The sequence below is a fragment of the Alligator sinensis genome, unplaced genomic scaffold (genome assembly GCF_000455745.1).
Source record: "Alligator sinensis unplaced genomic scaffold, ASM45574v1 scaffold895_3, whole genome shotgun sequence".
NCBI lineage: Eukaryota > Metazoa > Chordata > Crocodylia > Alligatoridae > Alligator > Alligator sinensis.
In genome coordinates, this window is record NW_005842210.1 from 1242123 (window position 1) to 1257754 (window position 15632).

At 43.7% G+C, this 15632-nt stretch overlaps 1 protein-coding gene across 1 annotated transcript in view; it reads left to right on the forward strand.

The window, feature by feature from the left end:
- The window catches only part of SAMD12 (sterile alpha motif domain containing 12), a 279773-nt gene that overhangs the window by 28128 nt on the left and 236013 nt on the right, over positions 1–15632 (forward strand). The window contains exon 3 of the mRNA XM_006026817.2: positions 893–1071. Within this exon, the coding sequence (XP_006026879.1) occupies positions 893–1071 (179 nt within the window). The remainder of the gene's footprint in view (positions 1–892; positions 1072–15632) is intronic.

Consider the following 15632-nt stretch of genomic DNA (forward strand, 5'->3'; position numbering starts at 1 on the left):
ATTTGGAAGTTATTTTTGCATCTAAAGGAAGATTGGACCACTAATTATAAATATGACTATAAAAATAATACAGTGATGCAGAAAAATAGGCTGTTGGAGTACTTACATAAAAAGGAAGAGTTTATTATCAGTTTCTATGAAAATCTGCATGTTTGTTAGAGATGGCATTAAGGCAAATGTCTTTGTAAATACAGGGGCTGGATAATTTCAGAAACAAAAACAATTAAACTGTCATCCGAATGCTAAATGGCACTGCAGGCATCTGGGTGTTTCTTTTCCTGGTTGTATGTCATTACAGTGGTGTGATTAGCGCATACCCTACTGAATGTTCTGCGAGGTGCTAAGGACCTTCCATTTGTTCATATGGTGTAAGTGTTAATTTACAGCAGGGCAAAGAACTGAAGGGAAGACAATTACCTGTGTAAGTCACTTTCATTCATAGCAGTTGCTTTTCTGATTTGGTTTGCATGCACCATATATTTTCCCCACATTATTCTTATGATACTGCAGTAAGTAGAAACTGAAATAGAAAAAAAATAACTCATTTTTGAAAAGTGGAAACCATTTTCCATCCTAACTGGCCATGTATGAGTGATTAGGTAGGACTGAATTTTCCAGTAAGAAGAGGGCTTCTGAAATTATAGAGAATGCTCAGAGATGCCATTAGATACAGTACAATACAATAACTTCAATAGAATAATATTGACTGTTCTTTTCCTCTGAAAATATCCTCACTCCATGTCAAGCTACACTAAAATTACCCCGATCAGATATAATCTTAGCTACTTGTGCAATTACCTGTACTAAATGATAAATATTTTCTACGTTAGAATGTTTTTGTTCCTTCCTATGTAGCATTCTCTCTAAGCTGTATTTGTTATATTGTCCCCAGCTATCCATTGCAGTCTGAATCCAAATGGTATTGATCATCCTGTCCACACAGAAGGCATTAACCTCCCACTTGAAGGTGAAGGAGTCGAGTCACTCTCGCTTAAGAACGACAGTACCCAGAAGGCGCCTGAGTCCAAAGAGACACCCAAAAGAGAGCAAGCAGAACCAGAAACTTCAAAGGTAGGAATTATTGGATTCAGAAATGTGGGTTTTCTAGAAAATTTTGAATTGGAAAACTTTCCAATGCCCTAAATAGAGTGAGATCTGATTTAGCATGTTTATTTGACTTGTATTTAGTAAACAAAACTAAAAAAGTACCCCTGTGTTAATGTTATGTCCCAATAGCAACAAGAATTTGAACTGAAATATTTGATTAGGAAAAAAATTAAATGGAGCACGCTTAATGTGGTTTAAATGTTACATTCAAACAAATTCAAAGCTTTATGTGGAAAGAAAATATTTTTATTGGAATACTTGTAAAAATAATACACAACAGCATGTATATTGTTTGTTTAAATTTAAGAAAAAAAACTGAAGGCACTGAAAACTATTGACATCAATTTTAGCACATCCAAAGAACTGTGGATGATATGCCATGGCTGTCCACTCGTCTACTTCAACAGGGTTTAACACTCTTCCACTGAGGCCATTGTGGCACCTCCAGTCTCTCTGTCACTATCTGGAGAATCACTTGCACTACTTGTTAGTTCCATTTCAGAAGCAGATTGAGGACAATGATGTCTTTGAGGACAATCTGATTCAGAACTACTTTAGTGAAAGAGAATGTGGTTCAAGGATAGTTTTACCAATGAGTCTATGGGTAAGAGCAACTTATCATCACACTGCATCCTCTTCACTAATTGTGCTTCTGACTGATTCTCCAGAAGCAAGAGATTTTGAGAAATAGAAACAAGCTTAGCTGTGCATTCATTTGTTAGTCTAATCCTCCTTTTTTGTCTTGATTGAGCTGACAGGCTTCCTGTTCCGTTTACAAGAAGCTGCTGTTGGTGGACTGCTTAGGATCCTTAAAGCGATCTTGGATAACAGTTGGGTTTTACAGTATCCCTTCCACCATGTGAGAAGAGACATATTTTCTGCTGCCTGCCAAATGATGTCTTTCCTCCAAAGTTTTGCTTTTGCACGGTACTTGGCAGTGTCTGTCATCACAGCTATTTGGTCAATGTTGGGGACATTCTTAGCTACTTCCATAATTGTACCGAGAGCAATAGATAATTCATCTTCTGATAAATGTTGTCCTCTGTGTTGAGGATCCAAAAGGTTTGCTGCCAGCTGAACTGGATGAGAGCAAAACTCAGATCTCTTAGTAAACATTTGTTTTCCTACTACTTCTTTTTTGGATAGAGGTGAACAAGGCAGAAGCTCATTCAGATATTCATTCAGTTGTCTGAACATCTCTGGAATATTTGAAAGGCGTGATGTATCTCCTTCAAGTTTCTTGATAGCCACTGAAACTAGTAGTATTTATAACTTTGAAGCTGCCAAGCTTTCTTAATATTTTATTGGCATCCATTCATTGTTACTAACGAATTTTATGAAACAATGAATTCTTACAAATGGAAAATTTTCCATGAAAAAATAAAGCCCTGGAAAACTTTCTGTGGAAAATTTTCCGCCCCACGTCTCTGATTGGATCATTTATTTATCATTATTTTGCAGAGATCTGCAGCATCGAAACATTTCAAAGTCATAGCAATGGCTTGAAAGAGCTTATGATACAAATAAGAATTGCATAAGAAGTGAAAGCAGCGCTTGGAAGGGGAACGGGTGTTGCAGAAATATGGAGTTATTGCTATTCAGATTTAGGCATATGCACCACCTGGTGCTTTCAATATTTTATAGCTGTCTATATGAAGACAGATTATTTTGACTGTTGCAAACATGGCAACCAGCTGTTTTTTCTGAGTGACTTGAATAAGTGACTTGAGTGGACCAGAGCGGGAATGGTAGTTTTTTTTTATATGGCTATCTAAATATATGGGCTTTTGGATGGGTGACTGAGCTGAATATTCTTTGTTAACTAGGAAGAATATCCCAGTCAATTTCCCCATATCTGACTATGAACAATCAAACCTCAGATGAGAATTTTAAAGAGAAATGAACTCTCTCTTCTCAGTTGTAACTTGTTATGAATTTTGAGTTTCTTGTTCATGGACAGTAGAGATGTTTGTCAAATACAGGTGAGCGTATATGCTCCTGTCATATTTCTTCTGGGGAAAATATCTTGTATCTCTCTGTGGACTCAAAACACACATTTTTAACTAGAAGGGGAAATAAGCAAATGTAAAATCTATTTTGGGCAACTTTTCATAAAAATAATTTGACCTATTGGAAGCCATAAAAACTGACTTGTTGATGGGGGTAAGTGGGGGATGCCTGCTGAGTGGAAGATTGATGTTTTTGCTGAATAGTTCATTTTGGGAGTTATTGGAGTGGATAAAATAGTAGTAGTAATAAACAAAAAATGAAGACTGCTTTAACAATTGTTTTCAGTAACTTTGAACAAATAAAAAGATTTTCAACAGTAGATGATACATTACATTTAACAGATAATGAATTTCTAACCACAGTGAATTTCACTTTAAATTCCATTAGTTTTAGATACTTGAGCAGTAACTTTAATGATAAAAACTTATTATGAATTCTATGTAACACTTTATTTATTTTAAGATAACTAGGTATAAACATGTCATTTAAACTCATAATGCTATTTTTTCACCAAGGACTTGATCCAAAAAGAGGACTTAGGCACCTAACATCTGCTTATGTCCTGATTTAGGTGTCCAAGTTGAAAGTTGCAATCCAAAATACCCTTCCTCAGTGACCACCTAAACCAAGAGATGTCTAATAGAGTTATGCGAAACAGTACCGTTCCGTTTTGACTTACGTTTTGACGGAACGGTGTTTCGATTCAAAACTGCTGTTCCGTTTTGTTTCGTCGAAACAGTTTCGCTGTTTCAACGCTGTTTTGACGTTTCACCCATAGGCTATAATGGGGAAGCTTGAAACAGCCTATAACTTTGTCATTTCTGGCCTGATTTGGATGAAACTTGCAGGAATGGTAGCCCCTTCTGCGGGCATGAAGCCTGCCAAGTTTCAAGGAGATAGGTGTAGGGTTTTCAGGGAAATTGCACCTCAAGCTCCTGACCAGCAAAACTTGTGACATGGGTGACACTGTGTATGTGTTAAGGCACAGCAGGGCGAAAACTGCAGGCCTGCTGAGGCCACGAAGCCTGCCAGCTGTCAAGGAGATTGGTACAGGGGCTTCTGGGTTCTGGGTCCTGCACCTCTGGTTGCTGAGAGGCAAAATTCATGACATGGGTGCTTGTGGGACTATGTCTGTCTTGGGGCACAGGGGGGTGAAAACTGCAGGCCTCCTAGCCCTGCTGTGGCTGCAAAGCCTGCTGTCAAGGAGATAGGTGCAGGAGGAGTCTGGGTTCTGGGGCCCTGCACCTCTAGCTGCTGACAGGCAAAACTCGTGACATAGGTGTGTGTTGAGGTGCGCACTCACTCAACTGACACCAAGGCAGAAAGCAGGGCAATTCGAACAATGCTGCCTTTTTTGCAGTATGTCCATCCGTCCCCCAGAGCACTGGGATTGGAAGAGTCCTCAGGAAAGGATGACAGTCACTGGCCAGTTGCACAGTCAGTAATGAAAGCAGTCCACCCCCTTTCTGTTTTGACTTGCCTCATTTCATTTTGAGACTGTTTTGAAGTTCTCTGTTTCATTTCAATTTTGCTGTTTCAAGCTTGAAACGAGCCAAAACAGCGTTGAAACAAAACTGCTGGTGAAATTTCACACAGCCCTGATGTCTAACAGCGTAGTGTGCCTCCCTGTTTATCCTGGAAGTTCCCCTGATGCTTGCTGTTCAATTTTCTACATATGCCCAGAACTGCCCTGGACTTGAGCAGTTATGTACCTCACTCTCTGCCTCAGCCCTACAGGGAAGATCCAGAAATCAGTAGAGGTGCACTGATACATCAGTCTATGTCAGGGGTGGGCAAAATACGGCCCGCAGGCCGGATTTGGCCTGCAAGGCCATTTTATCCGGGCCGCGGGGCCCCTAAAAAATTTAGAAAATTAATATTTATCTGCCCTTGGTTCCTGTCAAAAATGACAGCTCCCACAACAGCAGGGCCCACCTGGCCCCGCCCCCCTGGGGCTTCTGGCCTTGGACCATGTGGCTGCCCCGCGCTGGAACCTCAGGTAAGGGGGAGGGGGAGGGCAGGGGAGAGACTGCGGGCAGGGAAGGAGCCCGGGGAAAAGTGGCGTGGGGAAAAGCTGCGAGCGGAGGGGAAAAGTGGCCCCTCTCCTGCCCCGTGCCCAGCACCCCGTGCTACTGCCACTTGCAGCCTGCCTGGGGCTGCCTGTGCCTGCTCCAGGCAGCCCTGTGCAGGCTGCGAGCAGCTGCAGCAGGGAACGCCAACCACAGGATGAGGAGGGGCTTTTCCCCATGCTCAGCTCCACAGACCCTTGCCAACCTACTCCCCGCTTTGGGCCCCACCGGTGCTGGCCCTGGGATATTGGTCCCAAGATGGTGACCAGAGGGTGGGGCACCTGTCAAAGGGCGGGGCTACCCGTGCGGCCCTCGACAGCCTACCAAAACTGGGTAAGTGGCCCTCTGCCTGAAATAATTGCCCACCCCAGTCTATATCATATTGGCATCGATAAAAGGAAAATTGACATTATTGCCAAGCAGCTTTTTTTGGCTGATATGGCTGATAATGACACCAGTAAATGCTGTGTGCATGCATGCAGCCACAGCGGGCATGGGGGAGGGAAGGGGTGTTGGGCGGCAGTTCAAGGCCCCTGTGGTGAGGGAGGGAGTGGGGCTGGGCCAGGGTGCAGGATGGAGCCGATGGCTCATCTGGGGGACATGGGGGGCTGGAAGCAATTCCCATTGCTGTGTGAACCCCTAGGAGAGGCATGGGGGGGGCACATGCCCCCCAGATCTGTGTGCAGAGTGAGGGTGGGCTGCTGACTGCGTTCAGGGCCAGGGCTGCTCCTGTGTCTTCCTGGTGGCTGTGCTTGGGCCAGGCGGGGACTACCCCGCCCAGCTTAAGTGCAGCCACTGGGAAGAGCCTGGCACACCTCCCAGTTGTGAGCGTGCAGAGGCAGCACACCCTCATCCCACTCAGTAACCACCATGCCTCCTCAGGGGATGTGCGCAGTGGCAGGAGCTGCCCCCCCCCTGTCCCCCCCCCCCGGACAAGCCACCAGCTCCATCCCCTGCTCTGCCCCATGCTGCCCTAGCTGTGCAGCACCTGCTCCTGCCCTGCCCCAGTCCCACTCTCCCTCTCACTGCAGGGACCTCAATCTGCCCTCCTACACCCCTTCCCTCTCCCATATCCCTTCCCTGGAAGAGACTTACCAGCCCCATGCTTCTTGTGAAGCTACTGGGCTGCATATCAGCAACTGGATCAGTATCAGCCAATATGGCTGGTTAATAATTAGCCATTGTTATCTGCCAAAAAAATCTTTATCCGAGCACCCCTAGAAATCAGGCATCCATGTACCCAAATCCTCTGAGGGGCCTGGTCTGGAAGGCATGCTCAGAACATGCCTGACATACACTGCTGGAGTGGACCCATCTCAAAATCCAGAGCAGGTGTTTTCATTTACAAATATGGCAGAGGAGGGAGGAAGTGGGGAGTGGTATTCGCTTTGTATGAAATATTCTAGGACATTTTTACATGAGCTCTGGGGGTGGGCAGTGTGCACTTTAATTAGAGCAGCTCTGAGAGCCACTCTATTTAAAGCACCTGCAGCATCACATGTATCAGTGTCCCCACACTTGAAAATGGTGACGGGGTACATTAAGTAAAGCTCATTGAACGAGCTTTAATTAAAGTGCCCCACTGCCATTTTGAAGCTCAGGCATGCTGATACACAAGATGTGGAGGCTGTTGGAGCGTGTTAATTTGCACACTCCAGCAGACTCGATTAATTGAGTCTAATCTGAAATGCTGTAGTTCCAGCACGTTGGAGTAGGTTTACTGCATATCTGCAGGCACCCCTAGTGTTTAGGGCACTTTCCCAGGAAGTGGGAGATCTGAAGGATCCTAGAAGAAGGATGTGAGGGAGTGGAGAAAGGCATTGCAAATAAAACATTGTTGGTTTATGCAGGCAAGGTTCTTTGGGTAAATGTGATATCTTTATTAGGCCATCTAAATAGTTGGGAAAAAGTTCTTTGCAAGCTTTCGGGCACAAACGTCCTTCTTCAGGCACTGGGGGAGACTGCTGCTGTTATGAGTTCTCCAAGGTAGAAAAGAAGCTAAAATAAGAAGTCTGTGAAAATGCAAATGAGTAGAAGTTTGAAAGACAATGGGTAGAGATAGGTGGGGAGTGGGGGAAGGGAGGGAAAAATGTGAAGGAATGCCAGTGGTCAGCTAAAGGCAGGTAGCCCGGTGTGTTAGATGTTGGGCAGGTGTTTGGTTTCTCCTAAATCTTTTCCATCAGGGCATTTGGTGCACTGGATGAGATATATCACATTTCTGAAGGTGCAGGTGTAAGATCCAGGAATGGTGAGGGTTCTGTTGTGGGGTGTGGTTATTGTCCGGGTGGTGGAGATGTGTTGGCAGGTTTTACATTTCTTGTCCTGGCATGGTCTGGATCCATTTTGTGTGGTTTGGGTCATAGGAAGTTTACTTCTGGTGATGAGGTTAGCAAGGTTTGGTGCTTGTTTGAAGGCTAGGATGGTTGGTTCTGGAAAGATCTCTTTAAAAATTGAGTCTTCTAGTGTGGGTTGCAGTTGTTTGAGGATTTCCCGTATAGGGTCCAGGGAAAGGTGGTATGTTATAATTAACTGTGTGCGATTCATGGGGATTGTCATAGATTCATAGGTTGTAAAGCTGGAAGGGACCTCAGAAAATCATTGGGTCTAGCCCCCTGCACCAAGCAGGAAAGGCAGCTGAGGTCAGGTGACCCCAGCAAGGTGCCCATCCAGTCTTCTCTTGAGATTTCCAGGACAGGCGATTGTACCACTTCTGGAGGGAGCTTATTCCACAGTCTGGACACCTTAGTTTTGAAGTAGTTTTTCCTAATGTTGAGCCTGAAATGGTTTTCCAGGATTTTGTGACCATTATGGGGGTCGGCTCGATGATCTATTGAGGTCCCTTCCGACTCTAACATCTATGAATTACTCCTAGTTTTTCCCAAGGGTGCCTTGGTGAACAGCTGTTTACCAAGCCCTTGATGTATGCCTCTGATGTAGCGTTAAGCTGCTACCAAGTCCCCCCTCAGCCTTCTCTTTTTCAGACTGAAGAGTCCCAGGTCCCTCAGTCTTTCCTCATATGGCTTGCCACACCAGTCTCTGATCATATGAGTGGCCCTTCTCTGCACTTTCTCAAGCTTTACGATGTCCTTGTTAAACTGGACACAATACTCCAGCTGCAGTCTCACCAGTGCCAAGTAGAGCAGGAGAATCACTTCTCTGGCTTTGCTGGAGATGCATCGATTGATGCATGCCGGGGTATTGTTGGTCCTGATGGCTCCAGTGTCACACTGCCAGCTCATGTTCATACTGTGGTCTATTATTACCCCCAGATTCCTTTCATTTGTAGCCATTTTGGTGCCCATAGTTGTGCCCATGGTCTAGAGGAAGTGCTGGTTGTTGAAACAGAAGTTGTTGTGTGTGAGGGTGAAGTGTATAAGTTCACTAATATCTTGAGGTCTGTACTCTGAGTTGTAATCTTGCTCTTGTAGATATGTGAGGCAGGCTGGGATTACACCCTGATGTGGGATGTTGGTATTAGGGGTGTACCAATGGGGATTTTTTTGGCTGATACTGATGGCTGATTTTTAAGGGACCGTATTGGCTGATACCGATCCGATTCTGAGCTGTGGCCAGGCAGCTGGGAGAGTGGTGTTGGGCTGGTAAGTACGGTGTGGGAAGGTGGTCTGTGTTTTTAAGTTTTCGTAGAAAGCCTGTTGTGTCTTGAAAATAGAAAATAAAATTTTCTATTTTATTTTATTCTTTTCATTCTTAGGCCCACGTGGCTAAGTAACATCAACTACCTCTTGCTAAGTAACATCAACACATGCTTCCAATCTATACCAGTGACATTTGTATAATACAAGGCACTATAGTGTGATGGATGCAATTTGTGATGTACTTCAGACAATGCCATCTGTCTTCTGCCCACTGAATTCATCTCTACTGAGACCACTTCCATAATACCACTTCTGGGCAATGTCAGCTCTTGCCATTTAAACAGGGCTTTCTGGCAGGATTTTTTGTTTCCATCTGCTTCTCCCCATAATTATGAGGGTCCAAGATGCAGGATGGGTAGCATTTAGTCAAGGACCAGTGAAAGGTTTAAAGTCCAGTTCTGGGGTTATATTCAAGGTGGTAGCCTGGATGGGAAATTGGCTGTGTAGGACTTGACCCTAATTCGGGAATGGTCCAAGATATTAGGCTCTAAATTGCAGAATTATTTTTGGGGGTTGAGGGATGAAGAGGGAATATTTATTTTTCACGTTGTGATCGCATCCTCGTTAACTTCTACATTAATATGGAAAAATAGCCAAATACCATCTTCAAAATATTTCTTTTCTTAAAAGATGCAGACAAACGTGAAATGTAGTTAATGGCTGGCTGTATTAGTACATTTTAGGACTAAGATGAATAAATCACTGAAATTCTTCCCAAGTAGGGGGGACAACACAGCTATGGGGTCTGTGTGTGTATATGTGTGTGTGTCTTTTCCTGGTCTGTTATTAATTTTAGCAGGATGTCAAAAGGTAGATCTTAAATTCCATGCTGTTGAATGATGTTCAAAGAGCTGAAGCCTGTTTTAGGGTTTTTTTCTCACTTAAATGTGTCAGGAGTGGTTTGGAAGATATATTTCCTGTTATCTTCATTATTATGCTAATCTTAGTTGGTTTCTTTAATTTTATCCATAATCCCTAATTTCAGTTACCCAATATATATTTCCTGGCTCCTGTGCCCAACTTGTTTCTTTCACTTCCCTGTCCTCTAACCCTACATTTTCTGTTTCCTTGTGTTTTCTTGAACGCTTTTATTTATGAGTATGTAGGCTGCTCTACACATTTTTTTTGGTCCCATTTAAATAAGATTCTGAGAAGGACCTTTCTCCAAAAGTATTAACTTTAATGAGATTTCAGAAAGAGACCACTTTAATGAGATGCTGGGAAGCCTTTTTCAAAAAGTATTAACTTTATCATGACTTTGCACTCAACTCATTCATAAGGCACAATTCAGTATGAGCAAGAGGACTGAAATCTGGCCCTCCATTTATTAAAAAACGTTATTCAGGAAAATGTGATTCTTGCTTGTGTTGCATACATCTGATGGCACACATTGCTCTCCCTATGGGGTAACTGGATTGGCAAATAATGCAGGTTTCTTAACAGTGACCATGGCAGCTAGAATTACATTCTGTCTTTAGCTGGTAATTGCAGTTTTATATCTGAGTCAGAGACAAATTAATAGCTCTTTAAAATCTGCATGAAAACTTTAAAAAGAACATGCTAAATCAAGTTGATGTACTTCTTTGCTGCTTGTCGAGAAGTACTTTATAGGTACTAGTAGACTGTTTCCCCCCCTTCCTTTGTGATGAAGCTCGTTAATGCTTTTTAGAAAAACCCAATTGTTTTAAAAAAATACATCAAACAACATTAAAGTTCTGACTGAAGTCAACAAAATTAAGAGAATTCTAAACCAGCTATTAGAGTAGCTTTAAGTTCATCAGAGCATGTTCACCACTAGGCTAGGTAGGGGAAGCTTGGTTGATTTCAGTAGATTTCTGCTTGCTCATGGCATTTGTTAATATGCATTTAATGCTGTTGAGAAACTAAGATCATGTTGTGAAATATCTGAGTGCAAAGAAGCAAGGTGGATTTGAAATATCAACTTTGATTTGTACCCAGTTTCAGTGGTTTGTATTGTCATGTAGGTTGGTAAAGTATTTTAATTTTGACATCTGTTTTTAATATCTGAATATAGAAAAAGAGAAGCTATAGCAGAAAATCCTTGAAAAAATAAACATTTTTATTAGTATCTTTTTTTGTAGGTGGGTAATGTTATCATGCTAAGCAGGCCTAGTAGAGTGGTTCCCATTAGAAAGTCAATATTTTTCAAAGTTAGTGTGATACAGTCACTGAGATGCATAGGAAATGAAATGCAAGGAAATATTCAAAATATTCAGCCCAGTAGATTTTGACTTCTTAATTATTATTATTATTATTTAGTAGTATTGACTAGTGTTTCACAGCCATTAATTCCATCTCCCAAAGGATTTGGACCCTTTTAAAATGATTGGAGGAAAAAGTACCTGTGTTGCAACAACATTAGGAAATCTGGACCAGGTTGACTGAGGTTAACAACCATTTCACTGAAAAAAATAAATGTCTAACAAAACCCAAATTACTCCATTCTACATACATCTGTTTTTATCTCCAAACCCTTGAGAAGGTAAATTTAATGTGAATTTTCTTCCCTTGATAATTATAACGACAGAACATCTTTTGTTGGTGCAAGCCTCTGATAGAAATTAGTAAGGATAGCTAGCTACAAAGCCAGAGTCTAAAGTATTGAAGTGGCTTAAATGCTTCATTTTGACATACATTATGTTAATATAATACAGATGATGTCATTACATTTTAGAGGGATTTGGTTCCCTCATGTCTCATTTTGCCATTGTTAGTAACCTATAACAATTATCTGTTCTTGCTCTTATCTTTATTTTTATTGCCTCTACCTTTTAAATGTTGCATAGTTGGAAGCTGGCGTGTCTTCTAGCTCTTAGTGTGTTGAATGCTGAAATGCTTGATATGAACATCCCCTTTTCTCTGTCAACCTTCCCTTGAATCTGCTGGAGCGGTATTGTAATAATAGTCTCCTATTTTTTTATTCAAAATGAATCAAGGTATAAAATTTATGAGACTTACACAGGAAGTGTTTCAGATAAAATATGCCCTCCAAACTAGATATAAATAAGTAATGTGTTTTGCATGCAAAGCAGTGGACAGACTTCTATAGAGAAATACAGCAAATGTCAACAAATGTGATTGGGTCAGTTGCATCCAAAAAAAAATCCCTTTGTGACTGATAAAAGACAGAAGTATTTCATGTAAATATTGGGCTAAAGAAAGGAATACCTTAGATGTGCATAGAACTGGAGGGGGCCTCAAACATCAACCCCAGTCCTACTGTTAGAGACAACTAGGCTGGATTATCCTGTTCATTAACTAAACAAGTTTAACTATTTTATTTTCTCATTTACAGCAGGTTCCAGACTATAATACACACCTTGTTTTGAAAGACAGAAAGGAGAAAATATTTTTTCTAGAGTTATGGCTGCATAGAGCAGGGACAGAGACTAATATTCAGATGACTGGCCCTTCTTTTCCTGCTTAATTAAAGCTGAGACTCTAGTCTCCATGTGTGGATCTGTGATTTTGAAAGGAGCTTAAGAATCTCCAAGGCTGTGAAATAGGAGGAAAGAGACTGGGAGCAGTTAGCAGACAGCAAAATTGCCCTAAGAAAGATTAGATTGATTAGTGGAACATCAAGACCGTTAATATAGAGTGATGGTTGTTAACACCTCTGGAGTAAAGAACAATGAGCCCTTAAATCAATTGACTCCTTTAGCTACCTGAATAGTAATGCAACAGCTAATGCACAGTGGAGCAGGAATCAAAGGAGAGTGCTTCTATCCTAGTCAGAAAATCACCTTCCTCGTAGTATGTGCACACTAATATTGAGAGATGTTTTGAGGGTGAAATGTGTGTGTTGCACATGGGAAAAGACAGTAGTTGTTTTGCTTCCAGTTAGGGGTACACCAATAAAGATTTTTGGGACTGATGTCGATAGCCAATTTTTAAGGAGGCATATCGGCCGATACTTATCTGATTTCTGATACGCAGCCCAGCAGCTTGAATAGCAGTGTCCAGCTAGTAAGTGTGTTGTGGTGAAAGGGGAGGGAGAAGGGAAGGGGGGTGCAGATTGAGGCCCCTGCTGTGAGGGAGGGAGCGAGGCTGTGGCAGGTACTGCCCAGCCGGGGAGGGGTGCAGAATGGAAGTGTGAATGGCTTGTCCGGGAGGTGTGGGGGGCCAGCTCCTGCTGCTGCGTGCACCCTGGGAGAGCATGGGGGGCGGGGAGCATGTGCCTCCAGACCTGGGCAGGGCGGGCTGCCACTGCAGGCAGGGGCTGCACTGGGCTGTGCTTGGGGTGGATGGTAGTGGCACTTGGAGGGTGTTACGGGGGGGACTGTAGTCAGCCCAAAATTTGCTACAGCCCCCCACCCCCCAGTGCTGCTGCTGCCCACCTGAAATGCAGCCTGACCCAGCCTCCCTGGGAAGAGCCTGGTGTAGCCCCGGCTCCAGCCCACAGCTGCAGCCCAAGCCGCCCCACGCAGATCCAGGGGCACATGCCCCCCATGCCCTCCTGTGGTGCACGCAGTGGCAGGAGCTTCCCCCTGCCCCTGTGCCCCCAGACGAGCCACGGCTCTCTCCTTTGCCCCACCCTGCCTCAGCTGGGCAGACCCTGGCCCAGCCCCACTCCCTCCCTTACTGCAGGGGCCTTAATTTGCACCCCCCATGCTCCTTCCCTCCCCTTCCACCACAACAGACTTACAAGCTGGACACAGCTCTCCATGCTGCCGGGCTGTACTCCTCTTCACCTACGTGCTGCACTGCGGCTGCACGCATGCATGGGCCATTTATTGCCCATGTTATCAGCAGCATCGGGCCGATTTCTGATACAGTCAATTTTCTTTATATTGGTGCCAATCCAATATCGAACCAATATATGGGTGCACCTCTACTTCCAATACTTGTAAGGGAAGGAGCCTCCAGAACCTCACTTCTCCTATGAGCAGAAACATCTTAATTTCTAGCCTAAGTTAATTCACAGACAGTTTGATTCATTGCTGTGATCTACAGATGTACCTTCTGTGTGATATATTAATTGTCTAGTGATGTAGACCTCTGCTGCTTTCCAGACCTCTGCTGCTTGAAATGTGCAGGGTCTGTTGATAATTTTGTGGGACCAGTAATGGGAATGAAGTGTTGCAGAAACTCCATCTCTGCTGTTCAGCACCTCCTCTTGGTGCGAGATTTGAACCAGAAATTACCAGCAGAAAAATAATGTGTCTTGTTACTCCTCTGAGCAGTATATGATGCGTGGGGCCTTGCAAATCAGCTTCCCATTGAAGAAGTCCAGTGACCCAGAGTCCAGGTATACCCTGCAAATACAAAATATTGTTTTATGCCGTCTTATGTTCTTTAATCAAACATCTAATGTAGTGGAACCATGTATAGAGGGATTCATAACAGTGCAGTGCATGTATTCATCACTGCTCTAATAGGGTAGTAGTAGTTTCCAAACAGTAGACAGTGAGGCCAGTATAGGTCTCACACATTGTTTTAAGAGAGAGTACCCAGTTTTAACAAATTACAGCTATATGTGCCAGTGCTGGAGAAGAGGTGGTCATGATAGCCTGCAAGCAGTTTCTTCCAGGGGTCTCAGCTCTACCTCATGAACTGATTCTAACTGAAGAGTCTGTGATGGAGAGCAAGCTTTCCTATTTGCCAGCAGTCCCAGGAAAAGAATCTATATCACAAATTAAGCAATAATGTAGGCTTTTCTTCAAAGACTAAACAGTATTCACATTTGAAGAAAAACAATTTGTTGGGCTGTGTGTATCACTGCAACCATGTGATTCACAATGTTATTGTATTCAAAACAAATAATAATTTGGAACAACATTTTAATGTAAATTTACTTTAAATTTAATTAAATATATACCTACTGTGGTCTACTTACTTACCAAGCTTTTTCATGTCACATCAGGACTGGAGAAGCAACCGGAAGCTGATTTGCACCACCCCACCCTCCCAACCCCAGTTGGTCTTACCATCTGAGGACTATCTAGATCAGTGTTTCTCAATCCATGGGTAGCAACCCAAAAGCGGGGTTCAAGGAAGTTTGTTTGTGAATGGGTCACAAACAAACTTTAAAAATGGATAATATTTTGCATACATTCTTGAAAAAATAGATGCTGCTTATGCTTCACCATGTGTTAATGCTGTGCATAGTAATTAATGGGGATCCGGGTTTTCAGTTTCCCGCAGGAAAACATGGGAAAATAAAAATGTGGATTTTCTTCTTTAAAGGAGAAAAGTGTGGGAAATTGTTGGTATCCCCTTGGGGCTGGAAGAGTTCCAGCCTGCAGGAGGCTGCTTGGGGATGGGCATAGCAGGAGGAGGGTGATCAGGCAAGGGGCACCATGTTCATGTGCGTGTACACATGTGCATATGGCAGCCAGGCAGTGTGGAGAGCAGCTCCCTGCAGGTAAGTCTGTGGGGCCGGGGGGGGAGGGAGGCTACAGACAATGTGTCAGTGGGACATGGCGGCGGGGGGGCACATGCACCCTCCCCCCCCAGATTTGTGCACTCACAGCAGGCATGGAGCTGCAGCATTGCCAGATCGGCACAGGGAGGAATCGCCAGCAGGACCTGGTGCAGGAGGGTGGAGTGCGGAGGCGAGACTTGTTGCTGCTGCTGGGACCCCCATGCCAGCCACGCTGCCAGCATTGCAAGGAGTAACAGATAGGGGGGTGAAAGGGGCCTGCATTGCCCTTACCTCCCCTGCTGCCAGCTGCTTGCATGCCAGACTGCAGCTCTACCTCAACACCAATGGCCTTGCCACCACCACCGCTTCTGCTCCCCTCAGGCTGTGGCTCTACTCTGGAGGGGA